This window comes from Prunus avium, chromosome 7, assembly GCF_965620075.1.
Source record: "Prunus avium chromosome 7, drPruAviu1.hap1.1, whole genome shotgun sequence".
NCBI classification, from domain to species: domain Eukaryota; kingdom Viridiplantae; phylum Streptophyta; class Magnoliopsida; order Rosales; family Rosaceae; genus Prunus; species Prunus avium.
In genome coordinates, this window is record NC_142290.1 from 29,200,993 (window position 1) to 29,220,850 (window position 19,858).

Below are 19,858 nucleotides of genomic sequence, written 5' to 3' on the forward strand. Positions count from 1 at the left end.
TTAGGTTGCTTGGCTCTTGATTGTCTTGTAACCCTTTTGGTTGATGTCGTGTCAATTGTTTTCTTCACCTTTGGTTTAGATGGGACCTAACATAAGAAGAGAATCACTTGAAAATAAATAATAAAGATCCAAAACAAATATGCATTGCCTATGTTTTTTGGGAAGAGACAAACCTGACTGCTAGTGCCTTCTTTTGCCATAGGGCAGCTCCTCCTATTACGGCCTCCTTGTCTACAAAGTGAACACTTGGTTTCCAATACCTCTGCAACTTGGTGGCTGTAGGATTAGATTTGCATGGTTGTTCACCAGCTGACCTCATCCTCTTCTTCCTTGGTCTCCCAGGTCGTTTGTGATAAAGTGGTGGCATCAAAGGAGGCCTATGAAACTTAGGCCACAAGTCTTCACTTGTCATTGGGTGAACCATTAGACTGTAAGCTCTCATAAATGCTTCCTTCTTGTAACAAACATCAACATAAGCAATATGATCCCCATTTAATTGCCCAATGGCAACACAAGCATGCTTGCATGGGATCCCAGTGATATCCCATATCCTATATGAACAACTATGCCTTGCCAAATCAACCACAACCTGACTTCCATCATGGTTTTTGACCTCATATAAACTCTCCCTAGCAAGCTTTGGAATGCACCAAGCTGATTCTTTCTTCGTTTTCTCCAAAATGCCAAAAATCCTTAGACCAATGTCATGTTTCCATCTCTTAGAAGATGCTCTTTTAGTTGCCATCAACAACATAATATAGTATCTAATCCTCTCTAGCATGGTTAAAATGGGTTTGTCTCTGACTTCTACAAAGGCACCATTAAAAGCCTCACACATATTATTCAAAAGGATGTCACACTTGGAATGAGTTTTAAAGTGAGCTCTATACCATTGTGATGGATCTAAGGCCACCACCCAATCAAATGCAGTTTGGCTTAACTATCTCATATTTTTCATCTCAGCATCCCACCATGGGATGGTTGTGCTCCTTACGATTTTCTCCATTTGCAATTTCAACACCAATCCTCTGTGACCAGCAAGCAAAAAATTTGCTTTTAAGTGTTTGAGGCAGTGTCTGTGCTCAGCGTTTAGAAAATTATCATGTACTACATCAATCAAGCATTTTTTCTTGTCTGTGATAAAGACATATCATGTGCTATTTTCGATTCCAAGGTCCTCTGCCAACAGTTGACAAAACCATGACCATGTTTTATAATTCTCCACCTCAACCACAGCATACGCAATAGGAAACATGCCATTGTTAGGATCCATTCCAACAACAGATAACAATTGTCCAAGGTGATGACCTTTGATATGACAAGCATCAAATCCTATCACTGGCCTACATCCCTGCAAAAACCCTTGTTTAACTGCAGCCAAGCAAATGTAAATCCTTTGAAACCTTGGCCTTTCATCCTCCAACTCACATTTGATAATGACTATGCTACCCACATTTGTCTTTCTTAGTTTAGCAGCATAATTCCATAATAACTCATACTGTTTTTCATAAGTCCCCTCAGTTATGGATGTTGCCTTCTGCCTTACCCTATATATTTGGGATTTAGAAGCTATCACAGACAAATCTTCTTGTACATGCTGCTTAAAAGTTCCCATATCCCAATTACACAGTCTAGAGAGTTGAGTTGCATATCTCTGAGCTAACGATGTTGAGTTAGCATGAAAGTTGTGGTCAACTGTCCCACAATCATGCACGTCAACCAACTTCTTCACTTGAATCCATTCACTACCATTCACTATTGAAGCAAAACAAACCCAATTGCAATTCCCTGCACACATTGCCCTCACCCTATCACGATCATAGCATTTGAATTTAATTATCCTCCTGTTTATAATTGAATAGTTCCTAATTACTTTCCTAAATAGGTCAGTGGTTGCAAATCTTAAACCCAGCTTAAACACAGGGTTGCACATGTCTATTTTTGGCCTAAATTCTTGAAATTTAGGCAATTTCCTCTTCCTTTTCTTTTGGTTCCCATCATCCGTGTCATATGAGCTACTATCCAAACTCTCAACATCGCTTTTAGCTACATTAGTTGACTCCCCATCTTCATCTACATGGGCATTTGGGTCTTCAACTACTTTAGGGTGGTCTACATAATTTGCAAATGCTTTATCATTTCAACAACTCACATTCATTTTCACTCTGCTCATAAGCACTGTCGACAAAATCAGGGTCATCTTCCTTGTCTTCTTCTTCACTGCCTTCATTCCTGTCTTCCACATCAGTCCCACCTATATCAGCCCTATTACCCTTATTGTTCAAGGGCCCATCATCATCACTTGAATCCTAGTCTTCAACTATGCAAGTAGGCCCATGATCCTCAGTAAAAGGCCGCCCCTCTTTATCATTGTTCAGTGGCCCACAGTATTCAGTAAAAGCCCCATTTTCATCATTGTTCAGTGGCCCAATATCCTCATTCAAAGCTGCACACCTTCCTCTTCACTATCCTCATTCAATGCTAGACCTTCCTCTTCACTATCCTCATTCAAAGCCACACCTACCTCTTCACAATCCTCATTCACTGTAACACCTTCCTCTTCAATGTGTTGTACATAAATTAGTACTCTCTGATAAGAAAGTGGTACCTTATCACACAAACTTAACAGCTCACCATTCGTGTCTATATCCAGTAACTCATCATTTACTACTCCTTTAAGTGATACTTTCCCCATGTGCCCAAGCAGTTTCACTTGCTCCCACATCTCTAGCATATTTATATACTCTACAAGACACCAATCCAAATATCCTACAGACCCTTCAGTATAACACCACTTGTTTTGTTTGTTTTTCACAATTCTACCACCATGATGCACTTCAAAAGTGACCAACTCTTTGTCCTCTACACACAAACAAAAAATGTTTGTCTTTAAGAACATCAAAATAGTATTCTAAGCCAATTATTAAAAGCAAGACAACAAACATGGTTCGATTAGCATATTCAAAGCCAACTACAAGAAAACAAAAAGGGGACCATATCAGGAAAGCTATACTGCATTAGAACCCACTCTCCCAACAACACATAACACAAAAAGACCTAAAGACTATCCATTTGTACACAACGCGCATCACTACCAGGTCAAGATTCTTTTCCACATTACAGGACAAGATTCCTTTTTAGAAAACAAGTCCCTTTTCAGAACAATCACTTATCGTACACAGGTTGCGCTTCTCCTGCTACTCGTCAAACGGGCATCGTCATCCAGTTCCGTCGCTTGTTCTTGCCTTCAAGTTTTCGAAACCAACTCACAGCGCTCTCCCTCTCTCAATCGTATGCTTAAACCCTAGATCTAAATTCCCCAAATCTCAATTTTCCCTCCCAAGCTAATTTCCTCTTTCCATTTTTGAGTTTTCAGAGATTATAGTGGCTATTTTGTTAGAGATAGGGTCCACAAATCCTCATCAGTAGGCCCAACGATCATTTTAGCTACATCAATTGTTAGAGGTGGGGTCCACAAGTACACGTCACAACTCAGATTGGTGGGAAAAATCCCTACTCAGTTGAATTGACCAATATACCCCTACCACATCATCATTTTAATGGAACTTGAGATGACGTTGACGGAAAGTGGTTAAGTGACACATGAAACCTTGGTCAAGGGGGCATAGTGGGTCACTTTAACTTTGAGGGGGTAAAGTGGGAATTGACCAATGTTCCAGGGAGGCACTGTAGCAGTTAAGCATTTATTCTATAACACGTTACCATTTTTATTGCGAAGCATGGCAATAAGTTCGTTGTACTCCTCAGTGGTGAAAGTTGGGCCATCATCAGTGGTTGTCTTGGTAGTGTCAGTATGTTTGGTTGGTTACTGATGAATTTCAACATTGTGAGCAGTTGGGCTGTAATGTTGGTTTATGGGCTTGACATTTTTCCCATGCCATTTATGACCCATAGAGAAACCAATGATGAAGTGGCAGCGTTCTTTCGTATGTCCATCTCCATCGCAGTATGTGCACTTCAGGGATTTGTGTGGTTGTGAAGATCCAGCCACCGAGGAACGACCGGTTTGCATTGCATGGGGAGTGATCAGACTATCATTCCACCTAGTCACCTCAACCTGGCGCTCATGCTGAAGAACCAGACCGTGAACCTTGCGCGTATCAGGCAAGGGATTTATCATCAGAATCGATCCTCGAACCGTAGGAGTAGGTGTCGTTCAAGCCCATTAAGAACTGCATCACTCTTTCTTTTTCTTCTCTCTCGGCAAGGTTCTTCATCCCTTCACAATCACAGGTAAAAGGCTCTTGGTATGAGGCTAACTCATCCCAAAGAGCTTTCAATTTCGTGTAATAGATGGAGATTGTTTGCAGTCCTTGTCGACACTCGACAATTTCTTGTCGAATCTGATAAATTCTAGAGTCATTGCTCTGTGAAAATCAATCTCGAAGATCAGTCCAAACAGCAGCCGCTGTTTTAGCATAGAGAACACTGCTGGCTATGTCAGGATGAACGGAGTGCAAGATCCATGACAAAACCATATCATTGCAGCGCTACCACAGTGGGAATTTTGGGTCATTGGATGAGGGTGTCTTGACTGATCCATCAACCAATCTGATGAGGATCGGGGTTCGGACATAGGTCACCACCACATACACGAGCGCCGAAATCTAGGGCTAGTGCAAACTCACATATACTGTAGCAAATCCATGCCACAAATACACTATTTCATTAATCATCAACATCAACCCCTACAACTATTACATTAGCCTTATTTATAGGCTTTACAAGACTTGGGCACCAAGGCTACTTGTTCCAAAAGTAAACTAATTAATTATAAAATCACACCTAAATAATAAAAGATATCCTTAAACTACCTAAATAAGAAAATAACAATATATCATGAAATAACTAATTAAATGGTAAATATCTATCTTGGTCCACCCCTATGCTCCTGCATCAAACTCCCTTGATTGGAAAGAATTCGTCCTTGAATTCAAGCCTTTGATTGAGGAAAATCCGAATAGAATCTTCAATTGCTTCATATTAATTCTGGATCTTTTAGCATCCAATTGAAACCTTCCTTTCCAAATAAAAAGATATTTGGAATATTTCGTTATTCTCGGCTTCTTCTTACTCCCTCTAACAATGCAAATGTTTTTTCTCTAGAATGTTCAACTGATTGACAAAATCAACCAGAGTTTTGGCAACCTTCCAAGTGAAAATATTCATGCCCATAAAATCAATAATATCTTTGAAAGTTTTCTCAATTCTCATCTCTTCACTGTTCTAATCAATAAATTGCTTATCAAAATTGCTTTAAACACCCAAACAATTTTCATTGCAATTTTCATAGTTGCAAGGATCAATTATTGGAGGTAAATCCAAATTTAATAACTTTGATAAATAACAAGATGCACCAAATTACCAAATCCATTTATACCTTCAAAGACACAATGAGAATAATTGTGCCCCTCTTCACTTGACTCACATAGCGGAGCGCAATAATGAAAAGGGCTATCTCCCTCGTACTCCCCGTTGAGAGTCCCACAGCTTAGAGTGTCGATGCGAGCTACTCGGTTCAAATAAGGGTTCACACATCCCTCCCCGTCAGAACTCTTACCTATCTAGGTTCGAGCTTCAATGCGAGCAATGCGTTCCGTAAGTTGCCGTAGCATCCTCCTAATTTCCTCCATGTTGTTGTAGTTGTCAACACGACCCTCCATCCAAAAACCTCCCTGAGAAAGCAGATCTTGAGCCGTAGCTCTGATACCAATTGAGCCGTAGCTCGAAGATCAGTCCAAACAGCAGCCGCTGTTTTAGCATAGAGAACACTGCTGGCTATGTCAGGATGAACGGAGTGCAAGATCCATGACAAAACCATATCATTGCAGCGCTACCACAGTGGGAATTTTGGGTCATTGGATGAGGGTGTCTTGACTGATCCATCAACCAATCTGATGAGGATCGGGGTTCGGACATAGGTCACCACCACATACACGAGCGCCGAAATCTAGGGCTAGTGCAAACTCACATATACTGTAGCAAAGCCATGCCACAAATACACTATTTCATTAATCATCAACATCAACCCCTACAACTATTACATTAGCCTTATTCATAGGCTTTACAAGACTCGGGCACCAAGGCTACTTGATCCAAAAGTAAACTAATTAATTATAAAAGATATCCTAAAACTACCTGATGGGGAGATGGTATCTCAAACATGAACCTCCAACGAAACTAAACCAACACTAGAAATATAGAACGAACACTCACAAGTTGCGGCTAAACTTAGCTGCGTTTTATGAATAAATTCTCAAATTCAATCTGTTCGATTGGCCTACAAGAGAAAGGTTTAAATAACAACTACATCCTAGGAATATAAGGAATTATAATTCTAGGATTTGTGTACATCATTGTTGTAGGGTGGAGAAGTGTCGAGGTGGGTAACCCCATCAAGTGACCCCATGGAAGCTTTGTGGACGAACTTAATGAAATGTCCCAATCAAGTTGCTCAACAGTTCATGTCCTAGGTTTTTCAATTTTTTGCAATCTAGTTCCAACGTTAGTCTTACCGTTAGAATTTCCATTAATTGTTGAGATAGCATATGTGGAATCCAACTGCTTAAACTTAAATTGAAATTAACCTTTGTTTTTAATGACCTGGTCAAAAAGATGCTGTTTTGAGTTAGTCTTTATTTTAATGTTTTATTTATATTTTAAGCAATTTAAGTTTAAGAAGTTGGATCCCTCACGCCAGCCAGCGTGAGATTCCCCAGAAAAATCCCTAGAATATATAAAGAATCCATACTGCTATCAGGAATCAATCTAGAAATGATTGAAAAAGACTTTTTTGTCTTTTGGGTACAGGATTGAAAAAGACTTAACTTCAAAGAATTCACACTCTTATTCGTTCTTTAAGGTGCCAAAAAATGAACCTAAAAAATATCCAAAGCCACGAAGAAAAACCAACCTTCAGACTCAGAAACCCAATGCCAAAGCTATCAAAGTAACCTATATTCTCAATTTTACCCTCTTGTCGAAGTGACACAGATTATATTCCTCAACAAAGCTGTGATGATGGAGTGGCTAGTGGAGTGGAGTGTGCTCGATTTGGTTCAAATGGACGATTTGTTTTGGTCTGTTTTGCGATATTTTCTTTGGTTCGTTTAATAATTGTCCCAATTAGCTCCACTTTTTCAAATTTCCATTTACGTACACGCTTTGAATTCTAATTCACGAGCGTTCAAACTTGAAGAAGACACATGATGGCGATGTACAGCAGGATTGTTGCTTCACTCTCCTTCCAAGCTCATAGGGAGGAGCTTTCACCCACAATGTTACACTGTGACTAGTTGACTATTGGTTACCCTTCATTATCTTATTTGATAATGAAAAAGTCATGATGATATCATTTTTCTTTTGTCATTAAATATCTTTTTTTTTCTCATTACTTTAACCCAAGATGTACTATAACCACCCTTCTCAACATTTGATATGTGTTTATTGACATAATTATAATTCCATAAATGTACGTATTCCGTCTATATAAACTCAAGCAATATGTGGCAGGGAGAGAGCCACCAAAAACCCTCCAGCCTTTTCCTTCTTTTTTATAGTCACTTATGGCAAAGCATTTAGGCTCTTTGGTCTTATCTCTAGTGCTACTCGTTGGCTTTGCATTTACAAATAACAAAGCTGCTAATACAGATGATCTACCCATTCATTGTGACTCTCTCAATAGGAGCAGTTTCGATGCTCTCCAACCAGGGTTCATATTTGGCACAACCTCGGCAGCTTACCAGGTCAGTTCCTTCTTGGGCCTTTATTAATAATTACCATTTAATTAGTGTTTTATATATAACTACTTGGGATTCATTTTAGTTTCCACATGCATGCATGAATATGTACATGTTAATTATGTATGTACTATGCATGTCCATTTCAGTACGAAGGTGCCGTAAAAGAAGGGGGTAGAGGACCAAGTATATGGGATACCTACACCCACAACCATTCAGGTCTGTCTAATCAAGCAATGAATTAGTCAAAATAAGATAACTTCAAAAAGTCTTGGTGCATTGAGTTCAATTTATGGTGTAATTGAGTCATGAATTGGAAAAAAAAACTTTATGGTATATACATCGTAGTTTGCATGAAATAATTTTTTGGATCTCTATGATTTAAATAATTAATTTTCAATGTGCAAATACAGAAAGGATCGTGGATGGCAGTAATGGAGATGTCACTGTTGATCAATATCACCGCTATAAGGTTATAATTTTATCTCTAGACCTCTACTTGAAGTGGAAGGGCACATGACATTGAATATGAGATCTTTAACTTGTAGCTTATTTCTTATAACTATATGTATACCTTATGGGTCATTATATAGGAAGATGTGGCGATTATGAAGAATACGGGATTGGATGCTTATAGATTTTCTATCTCATGGTCCAATTTATTACCAAGTAGGTTGATTCATCCTCAATATTATACATAACAATTCTTTTTTTGCTACAACAGTTGCTCCCTTTATTTTTCAACTTTGATAATAACTCTCTGTTGTCCACTATATAATAACAAACATTTTGTTCTCAATTAAAATAATTGATCACTGAAAGAACTGAACCGAATTAAATTAGCTATAGTAAGGCCATGAATATACAGTTTAAAAATTTTACTGTTTGTAGATTAAGTTTCCTTATTTGTTGCATTTGTTTTTATTATTAGATGGAAAGCTAAGTGGGGGCGTGAATGAGGATGGAATCAAATATTACAACAATCTCATCAATGAACTCCTACTTAATGGCGAGTCATCTCACCTTACATGATTAATGATTGATACTTCAACGACTTAAAAACATCATTTAGTCAAAGTTTTAATTGGCTTTTACTCATGATATATATATATATATATATATATAGGTCTAAAACCATTTGTAACAATCTTTCATTGGGATCTTCCACAAGCTTTAGAGGATCAATATGGTGGTTTCTTAAGCCCTAAGATTGTGTAAGTGAACAAATTCTATCCTCAGTATATAATATTGATTATTTAATTAAATACATATTATAATAACATCTACATACCATATACAGCGATCATTTTAGAGATTATGCAGAACTTTGTTTTAAGGAATTTGGCGATCGAGTAAAACATTGGATCACGTTGAATGAGCCATATACCGTTAGTCACCATGGTTACGCACTTGGGTGCCACGCACCAGGACGATGCTCTACTTGGCAAAACCTAAATTGCACTGGCGGAAATTCGGGCACTGAACCATATTTGGTGACACACCATCAACTCCTTGCTCATGCAGTCGTTGTAAGATTGTATAAAGATGAATATCAGGTCCAATTAAATCTTTTTCTTTTTGTATGAATATTGCGGTCCTAATTGAAAATATTCCTCACTCTAAATCATTTAAAAAATTATTGAATTTTCTTGCATAGGCATTTCAAAATGGCTCGATAGGAATAACATTGGCTTCACACTGGTTTGAGCCTGCTTCAGAGGCAACAAAAGATATAAATGCTGCATTTCGATCTTTGGATTTTATGTTTGGATGGCAAGTATAATGTTAATTTATATATCTACTAAATTAAATGTTTTATTTATGAATTTACGTATTTTGTAGGTGTATGGACCCATTGTCCACTGGTGACTATCCGCACAGCATGCGATCAATTGTTGGAGAAAGATTACCAAAATTCACAGAAGAACAATCCAAGTTGCTAAATGGGTCATTTGATTTTATTGGAATAAATTACTATTCTGCTAGATATGCAAGTGATGCATCTGATATTATTTATTTACATACAAGCTACGTAACAGATCCTCATGTTAATGTTACAAGTGAGTTCAAATTGAATACTTACCTTAAGCAATGAATTAAATTCTTAGAACAATTAGATTCTAATATTCATATGCGTATATGTTTTGACAGCTGAGCTTAATGGGGTTCCTATTGGTCCACAGGTGCACTCAAATTATTAGCTTAAACTATTAGTATTTGGAGGATTAATATATATTGTTTTTCACATACAAATTACTCATAAAATGTCAATTATCTTCAAATTGGATTGCAGACTGCTTCAGATTGGTTATATGTTTATCCAAAAGGAATTCACGATCTTATACTCTACATAAAAGAGAAGTATAATGATCCAATCATTTACATTACTGAGAATGGTAATTAATAATTTTAAGTCATTATTAATTGCATCATTAATGTTTCACATTTATATGATGGTGTGAAATAAAGTGAAGTGTTATAACATCTAAATTTAAAATTCAATGCATATTATAATGCATTATATTGTAGGCGTTGATGAGTTCAATGATCCCAAAGTATCACTTCAAGAAGCTCTTAATGATACCAATAGAATTGACTACTACTGTCGTCACCTTTGTTACCTACACGCATCCATTAAGTAAGTGCCTATTTAAGAAATTATTCAAGGCCATCTAAGGTATAGTCGTCTTAGATTTTCGTTATTTAAACATTACATTGACATCAATACATTTGAATTTTTTTTGTTTGTTTGCAGAAATGGTGCTAAAGTGAAAGGATATTTTGCATGGTCATTATTGGACAACTTTGAATGGAATTATGGATACACTGTTCGGTTTGGTATCATCTATGTGGATTTTGAAGATGATCTAAAAAGATACTCAAAACTTTCGACGTATTGGTTCAAAAGGTTCCTCAAGAAGCGAGAAAAAAGTATGAAAAAGATACAAATATTTGTCGACAATAATGGTGGGACACCAAATGTTTGAATTCCAAATTGTGGATAGAGTACGACAACTCCCCAGAAGTTGTAGTGCGCGAGTTGTCTTTTAAGTTTTCAGTTTTTCTTTAAGTTCAATTCTTGTGCGAGTTAGTTCCCTCCTTTTGTGAGAGTCTAGGGGGTGTATTGAATTAGGATTGTATACGATTTTGAAAGATTTTTTTTAAGTGATAGATTTTCTGGAATTGTATAATTCCTATAGGTTTTACCCGGATTTTTAATAAACTTGTATAAACTTTTATTATAGGCTTCCATACTTCTGTATGAACTTGTGTTATAGATTCATATATTTTTCCAACACATGTATTAGTCACTCTTTCTTCCCAACACTATTTTCTTTTATTTTGCCAAATGATGGAAGAATTTCTATCTTTCCTCAGATCCTTGTCTTCTGGAGTAACTAATAAATTATATATACCTTTGTAGGGCCCACTTCGTATTGTATTTCACTAATCCAAACCGTTTATTTTGTAGATACTCATTCAAAGATCATCTCTGCAAAAAAATCATTTAAATTCGATATCATTTAACTACTCAATTGAATTATTGAAATTTTAGTACTTTCTTGAAGCATCATGTTTATTGATTTTGTAGGACACAATTAGATATCGAAACGGTTTTCGATTTGTCTAATATTTTGCAAGGATGATCTATAAATGAAGATTTAAAAAATAGATAGTTTGGATTGTTGAAAAAAAATTCGTAGAGTACCCTAAAGAGTGTCTCTCAATAGAAGGAAGCTGTATATATATATATGCTTTTCAATGGAAATATAAAGGAGTATCTCTCTAGATGGAAGAAGATTCTCTTTGAAAAGTAACATGTAAGACAAAAACAGAAATTATTTTGCTTCCAAAGACACCCACCACAAATTCACGAAAAGCAAAAATTATAAGAAATTCAAAGTAATTGACGTTCACGAAAGTATAGTGACAAATTTATAACAAGTTTGAAAGCAATGCTGAAAGAAAAATATTCATTCATTATCCTTAATTCTCATTGTTCTCATTGTGGCCAAGGTATTTTGGCCTTTCGTGGCTTTGTCTACATGTTGTTGATGTACCTCACTCTCATGCACGGACTCAGCCCTGTCTAGGTAGGGCTGGAGCCTGACCCAATTTTTTTTAAAGTTTCCCCTACCTATACATTCCAAGCAGCCTAGTCTTAAAAAAGTTTTTAGTTGCAGAGGCAACTACAGGGCGAAGAAGATGAGTTCAACGAACAAGAAGCGGTGAACATTAACACAGGTCCCACTAGACAATAACAATTAGACAGGTCCCACTAAATAGGGATATTTCTTGGGTCAAATCAGATGGGAGAATATGAAGAAGAGAGAGAAAGGGGAAGCGAGAATCTTAAGACGGAAGTATTATCGAGAGGGTCAGAGGAATAGTTTAAAAAAAAATTAAAGTGGGAAGATACGGCGAAAAGGGACAAAATTAGAATAATCCCACCATTGAATATTATATGATTGGGAAATTAAAATTAGTTTATGAAAATTGGAATTATCCCAGAGACAGCCTGGAAAATCTTTTTCTGTTAAAAAAAAGGGGGAAATGATTGTGAGTGATAAAAAAGGTGGCGGAAAATCATGCATTTGGCACCGTTTTTTATTGGGGAGCCCACACATTTTCTTTCACGCGTTAATTTTTATTTTTTTGTGGGAATCTATCTATCGTATCAACCCGATCTTGTAACTTCACCTTTAGGGGCCGTTTGGTTCATGGGAAAGGAGGCATAGGAATGGGAATTCAATTGCTTTCCCATGTTTGGTAAGTCCGGGAATGGGAAACGGATTCCTGGCACTTGGGAAAGTAGGGGGGAAAGTGATGCCCCCCTCTTAACTTGGGTTTTGCTTTCCCTCCTCATGGGAAAGTTTGGGAAAATGTGCCAACATTCAATGCACAATTTTCATGACTATTTTGTCCCTATGAACAATTTATAATTACAACGTATCATTAAATGCATTCTTTTTTTATTTGATTTAATATGGGTATAATTGGAAAATTATACAAATTTTGTTTTCCATTCCTACTCAAAACAAACATGGGAAAGGAAACAAAGTGAAATCTCCCGATTACTTTCCCAACATTACCAAACGTGGGAAAGGAATCTTTCATTCCCATTCCTTGGGAAATGACATGGGAATTGATTTCCCCTCAAATCCATTCCGTGAACCAAACGGGGCCTTAGTACTTCCATTTTCTTCAAGTTATCTTTGTGTTGGGGGAAAACAAAGAGAATTGAGAGATTTCAGGATTTAACTAGTACCCAGTACATAGGGTATACTAGTGATATGCCCCCTGAACTTGTACCTAATTTTCAATTAGCCCCCTATTTTTTATTTGGGAGTTTCACTAAAACACTCAAAATGGGGGCTGAAATTATAAAAAAACCCAACATCCAAAACACTTTATAAACACACCCAAAACCAATCATTACACACACTCAAAACTCATTTATAAACACACCCAAAAAATATACAATTGTTGATTGTGGGGTTGATTTTGGGTGTGTTTCTATGTTTAAATAGTGTTTGGGTTTTTTTTATAAATACATGTCTAGAATTGGGTTTATTTATAAATATCTATTTTTATTTTTAGAAAATTAAGGATATGAACTTCTTTTTTTCGCCAATTTCCCCCCTGCCGTCTAGATCATCAACATTTCATCCAATTTTCTGTTAAATCATTAAAAATAAATAAATTTCTCTTTTTGGAAAAAATTAAAAAAAAGAGAAGAAAAAAAATTTATGGCCCAACTCTTCTCAATCTCTCTCATGCCATCCTCTGTCAAACCCCATCCACCTGATTCAAACTTTTCACTCTTAAAAAGTTTGAAAAATAAAAATAAAAATAAAAATGGAAGAAAAACCAAAGCAGGTACCCAAAGTCCCAACCCATCCAGTGCTGACAGCAACTCTCTCTCCCACATGAAAATTCTCATTCTGATTTCCACCAAAACCAACTCCAGCCCCCAACCATCCCATGCTCGACCCCTTCTCTCTCTCATCCCAAAACTTATCAAGACACCCATGGAAGTTTGGGGGAAGAAGGGGGTTGGGAAGATGATGGTGGTTGTGGTGGTTTGGGTGTATTATTTGTCAGAGGTATTAGGGAAGATGTAGGGCTGGGTGTGGCTGCCAACCATTCCAATGCCATCACAGCAGCCAGTAACCCACCCCTTTCCCCAAACACAACCCACCCTCACATCCAAAAAACAAAAAAGAAAACTTTATTCCCACCCACAGACCCAAACCCATTCGCACCGTCCTCCTCCTCCAACTGTTGCTTCTTTGCGAGCTTGGAGGTCGGGTCCCACGTGTTGTCGGGTTGGGGCCGGAGCTGGGCTCCGCTGTGGGCATACCGGCACCCACTCCCATGGTTGCAGGAAGAGAACTCGAACCTGAAGTATGAGCAGAGGGCTGGTCTTCCATAGAGGGGGGACCACAGAAGGTTTCAGGTTTGCGTTTGTCATCGGGAACGACGTTGTCTTAGGGTTGATTTTCGGGGTTTTGCTGCGTTTATGTCTATGGTTGTGGTTGATAGAAGGGATTGCGGAGAGAGGTAGAGAGACAAAGAGACAGAGAGAGATATGGCAGGTGAGGTTTTTTATTTATTAGGGTTTAGGTTTTTATAACTTTATTTATATTATTATTTCAAATATTAAATTATTTTATTTTATTTTCACATTGAAATGACCAATTTACCCTCATATTTAACGGCAAATTGGATGACATGTATTAAGTTTAGACGGCATGGGGGAAATTGGCGGAAAAAAAAAGTTTATATCCTTAATTTTCAAAAAAAAAAGGATAGGGGGCTAATTGAAAGTGTGCTACAAGTTCAGGGGGTATTTCAGTAGTAAACCCTAGTACATATGATATATTTAAGGACTAACGACAGTTTACCTCTTCAAGGTTTAAGTGACATATCGAAATGGGCTCTGAGATTTCAATTTCATCAATTCATACCCAACATTTTCAAATTTCACCAAATTACGTCCTCCGTCAACTTCACCGTTAGATTTTTTTATGCTGATGTGTTAAAAAAAAAAAATTCTTTAAAAATATTATAAAATTAAAATTTTTTAAAACAAAAAAGACAAAAGAAAAAAATGAAATCCCCACTCTCTCCTTCTCCTCCTCCTCTTTCTCTCTCTCCCCCATAGACCCGCCCCATCCTCCGACCATCTTCTTAAATACAAAAAAACTCCAAACAGACACTGACTGGTCCCATCTATGACATATGCCCAACCATCACCTCTTGCAAAATGAGTATAGCCGCGGGGGTTTACTGGGGTCATTTGTTTTATTTTTTTATTTTTTATAAATAGCTGTGCGGCTATACTATTTTTTCTTTTTCTTTTTTAAAATAGTATAGTTGCCCCGAATATACTCAGGATTTTTTATAATACAAAATTAGTATAGCCAGCTATACACTTTACATAGACATTGTGATCTTTTTTTGTTAATTATTTTTCCTCGATTTTTGTTTATGGATTAGAGTAGTTTAAGCATTATCCACTACTATTAAGCCATTACCCAAGTCTCTATTGTCGCATTTTGAGTTTTTACTTTTCCAGAGTTATTATCGGTATAAATAATTTGGCATTTTCACGTTTAATACTTGTATTGTACACGTACGTACATATTTTTCATGTTTAATGTAAGATCCCACATCGACCAACGTAGAGGGGGTTGAAGTGCCTTATATGTACATGCCTGCATCCATCTAGCACGAGGCCTTTTGGGATCTCACTGGCTTCGGAGTCGTGGGAACTCCGAAGTTAAGCGAGTTGGGGGCTAGAGCAATCCCATGATGGGTGACCCACTGGGAAGTTGCTCGTGAGCTCCCAAAAACAAAACCGTGAGGGCAGAGAGGGGGGCCCAAAGCGGACAATATCGTGCTACGGCGGAGCCGATCTCGGGATGTGACAATTTGGTATCAGAGCCACTCTGCCGTGTGGTGCGAGTGTGCCGACGAGGACGTCGGACCCCTAAGGGGGGTGGATTGTAAGATCCCACATCGACCAACGTAGATGGGGTTGATGTGCCTTATATGTACATGCCCGCATCCATCTAGCACGAGGCATTTTGGGAGCTCACTGGCTTCGGAGTCGTGGGAACTCCGAAATTAAGCGAGTTGGGAGTTAGAGCAATCCCATGATGGGTGACCCACTGGGAAGTTACTTGTGAGCTCCCAAAAACAAAACCGTGAGGGCAGAGAGGGGGGCCCAAAGCAGATAATATCGTGCTACAGTGGAGCCGATCCCGGAATGTGACAATTAATACACTTTTTTTTTACAAAATTTTCAATAATACATACAAAATTCACATATTATACACATAATTTTCGCATATTATTGAATAAAAATAATATATATAAAAAATATTAAATATATCATATTAAAATATTATATGGTGGCTGAACTTATCAGTTGTGATTTGCCAAAATATTGCTGAATAAAACACATGGCGAAGCCGGCGCTAAGCGCCAGGCGGTGGTCCTTTTTTTAATTATAAATAGTATAGCCGGGCGGCTACACTAAGGTTTTTATTATAAAAACGTATAGCCGCACGGCTACACTAAGGTTTTTATTATAAGAAAGTATTGCCGCGCGGGTATACTTTTTTTGACACGTGCGTTAGGCACCAGCAGGTCCTCATGTTTTTATTTATTTAGATTATTATAAATAAACCCAATCCTAGACATGTATTTATAAAAAAACTCACACACTATTTAAACATAGAAACACACCCAAAATCAACCCCAAAATCAACAATTGTATATTTTTTGGGTGTGTTTGTAAATGAGTTTTGAGTGTGTGTAATGATGGGTTTTGGGTGTGTTTATAAAGTGTTTTGGGTGTTGGATTTTTTTATAATTTCAGCCCCCATTTTGGGTGTTTTAGTGAAACCCCCCCTTTTTTTTTTTCAAAGTATGGTCGCGCGGCTATACTCGGATTTTTTTTTATATAATAAAGAGAGTATAGCCGCTCGGCTATACTACAGTTTTTAATAGAAAAATAGTATAGCCGGGCGGCTATACTGTTTAGAGGGGGCTAGCCTCCAGTTGGGTCCTCATTTTTATTTATTTATTTTAATTTTATAAATAGAGTATTGTCGTGAGGCTTTACGGGGATCTTTTTTTATAAATAGTATGGCCGAGCAGCCATTATCTGATTTTTGTTTTTTGCTAAGGTTAGTTTATGGCCTTATCCATTACTATTAGGCCATTATTCGAGTCTCCATTGTCCGCTTTTAAGTTTTTACTTTTCCAGTACTCGTATAAAGTATAAATAATTTTGCATTTTCATGTTTAATACTCGTATAAAAGAGTCGTTTAAAGTTTTTTTTATTTATAATGTTTTTCAGGTTCTTGACTCTGGAGTGTGTGTACATGTGGCCTGTTTTTATTGGACACTAGTGCCACTTGGCATGGATGAGGTGGCACTAAGTGCACCACCGAAGTTTTTCTTTAATTTTGACGATAGTAAATGAATTCCTTGTGATCTCTCAACGACGTCGTGTCGACAACGAGCTCTCTCTCCCGCTCCCAGTCGTACCTGCGGAAACGCTATCAGTCCTTCTAAGGTTTTTGCTCTTGACGGAAAGAGCTCGGAACCTAAGAGCTGTAATGGTGCGGTGGGTTCCGTAAAGAGCACCATAACAACGATAAATGGAAAACTCAGACTCTGACGAGCCAGAGAAGAAGAGGCCTCATTTAAACTCACTTTCGCTCCACCACTTCTCCACCCAATAACCATAGCGTAATCTCTCTCTCTCTCTCTCTCTCTCTCTATTTACAGTCTGCTTGGTTACTGACGGAAAAAATGATTTTGATCAAATTATTTGGTTTAAGAAAAAAGTGTTTTTATCTTTTTAAATTACTGTGATTGATGGGTGATTGGAGTTTGGGCAATTTCTGCTTTGGATGTGCTTTTGTGAATGTGAAAAATTGTACTATGCTCTGTTTGGTTGTTGAGGAAGTGTAAGAAAAGGGATATGAATTACAGAATTGGAATTTTTGGAGTATAGGGTGTAGGTTAGAGGGTTTCTGTTTATTAATTGTGTAATTGGGGCAGTAAATCATCATTAATCTCTAAGTTGATGAAGTCACTTCTGACGTTAGTATGCTATTTCATAAAAATGCATGCAGTTAGATGAGTGCACATTGATATAGTTCAATGCATTTCAAGTACACTTCAATTTTGATTTGAGATAGGAAGTAGATTGAAATGTATCTGTATTTTGCGTACGTACTATACGTGCCCAGCTCGATGCAGTAGTTCTCCAGTACCAGAACCAGAGACTTCTTCAGCAAATAGACAAACAGAAGCATGATTTGCAAGATCTTGAAGCAAAAATTAAGGAACTAAAGGATAAGCAAGGTTCTTATGATGAAATGCTAATCACAGTGAATCAAATATGGAATCAGGTTATCTTAAATGTTTGGTTGGGTTTCTTCCTTTTCATGGTCTCAATTGTGTCCATCAGGATGACGTGTAATTTTTTCTGATGGAGATTTCTTTATTTTGATATCCAGTTGGTTGATGATTTAATTCTTCTTGGACTATGTACTGGAGGAAGCCAAAATGCTTTACAAATTTTAGATGGCGCTGATTATTCTCGTGGTATTTTACAGCACATGTGTTGTTTTATGCTACTTCATCTTTTTTTTCCTAATTTTTTCTGATGACTAAATCAAAATCTTAGTGTTCATTTTTTTATATTCTTCACATCATATAGATTAGATTGACCGGTGTGCTTTTCAGGTTCTGTTTGTACCCAATTTTGGTCAATGGACCAAAAGTGGTTCCCTCCCCAAAAAGCGGAAAGGCTAGAATGAGGAGCTAATTTGAGGAGGTTATTTGAGGAGGTGAAATCTCACCATCAATAACCAAAAACAAAGTACATGGGGGGGTGCATTTGGGGGTCCACACCCCTTTTGATGGTGAGATGGGCCTCCTCACATAACCTCCTCAAATTAGCTCCTCATTATAGAAGCTCCCCCCAAAAAGAGCATGGCCAAGGCCCAAGCCCAATAGTTGTCCGTAAGTTGTATTTTTCAAGAGGACTTTTCTTGTTTAAAATAAACACCAAGACATGACCAAAACCGAAGCCCAAGAACAGAGGGCCCAAAGCGATTGGACTACTGAAAAATGAAAAATCGGAAACTGTTCCAAACCCACGTGAAGTTGGAGAAGGACCATCAACATTTAATGACGATTTGACTTTTCCCTCTTACAGTAAGAAAGCCAGCCGCCTAAGGAAGCCACCAAGCCAGGTAAGAAGCCAACTTGCATATCAAATCGCCAAGTACAAAATGCTTCAGACCAGAGAGCTGTTTCGAAGGACCGGTGGTTCTCGTCAGAAAGTCCAATCACCCCCACTATGGACCGGTTCATGACGTCAAGTCAGAAAGCTGACTTTGGACAACAGCCAAACATCCTCGCTCAGTCATCATCACTTAAGACCTCCCCTGCTCCTATAAATAGAGAGCTTCCAGCACAGAAGAAGGGGACTCTCTCTCCAAAACCAGACGCAACGTCTTGTAAAACACTAAAAAAGCAATCAAGATATTCCAGTCAAACTTGCTCGGATTTCAAATAGCCAGACGACTTCTGTGTCCATCTTTTTATTTCTCTGCCATCCTCATGGTATGACTAACTTATGAAAATGTTCAATTTGAATTTGTATAATTTAGCCGGCTATAAACCTTAGATCACCGTGATAATGTATTTCATAGTTTGGAACCAATAAACATGGATCTTTACTGTTTATGTCGTTGATTTAAGAGTTGAATAAATAAGAATGATGGAACTCGTTTCTAAAGAACTCTGTTATGTCTGTATCTGCATTTCTCTCTATACTTGCGATATTTAGGCATTTTCCCGTTTCCATTTTATTTAAGCTGAAAGATCATAAGAGGTTTTTAGCCCGAATCAGGCCTTATAGGCTTAAGGGATATAAACCAATTGGGCCCAAAAATCACATTGTTGGGCCTGAATTTGTGATTAGCTCATATATAAATATATTTAAATTCAGATTTAGGTTTGTAAACCCGCGCAAGGTGTTTACTGACCGAGAACTTTGTCT

At 37.6% G+C, this 19,858-nt stretch overlaps 2 protein-coding genes and 1 long non-coding RNA gene across 4 annotated transcripts; 2 read left to right on the forward strand and 1 right to left on the reverse strand.

Moving 5' to 3' along the window:
* Nucleotides 1-64: 64 nt before the first annotated feature.
* Nucleotides 65-838, reverse strand: LOC148293296 (uncharacterized). Its single transcript, XM_088244664.1, has 2 exons — nt 174-838; nt 65-86 (listed from the first exon to the last, which is right to left on the reverse strand). The coding sequence occupies exons 1-2, from the start codon at nt 836-838 to the stop codon at nt 65-67; spliced, it is 687 nt and encodes a 228-aa protein (XP_088100790.1).
* A 6,683-nt stretch (nt 839-7,521) lies between these two features.
* On the forward strand, nt 7,522-11,058 carry LOC110770133 (beta-glucosidase 12-like). Its single transcript, XM_088256035.1, has 13 exons — nt 7,522-7,766; nt 7,910-7,979; nt 8,174-8,232; nt 8,354-8,429; nt 8,692-8,769; nt 8,887-8,974; nt 9,061-9,316; nt 9,418-9,533; nt 9,603-9,820; nt 9,912-9,943; nt 10,054-10,156; nt 10,290-10,398; nt 10,516-11,058. The coding sequence occupies exons 1-13, from the start codon at nt 7,587-7,589 to the stop codon at nt 10,745-10,747; spliced, it is 1,617 nt and encodes a 538-aa protein (XP_088112161.1). The 5' UTR covers nt 7,522-7,586; the 3' UTR covers nt 10,748-11,058.
* A 6,209-nt stretch (nt 11,059-17,267) lies between these two features.
* LOC110770135 (uncharacterized) lies at nt 17,268-19,532 on the forward strand. 2 transcript variants are annotated; one of them, XR_015837192.1, is made up of 4 exons: nt 17,268-17,529; nt 18,036-18,197; nt 18,306-18,393; nt 18,535-19,532. It is a non-coding gene; the product is annotated as an uncharacterized LOC110770135 (long non-coding RNA). The 2 variants fall into 2 exon arrangements; XR_015837191.1 differs by having other exon boundaries at nt 18,306-19,532.
* Nucleotides 19,533-19,858: the final 326 nt, after the last annotated feature.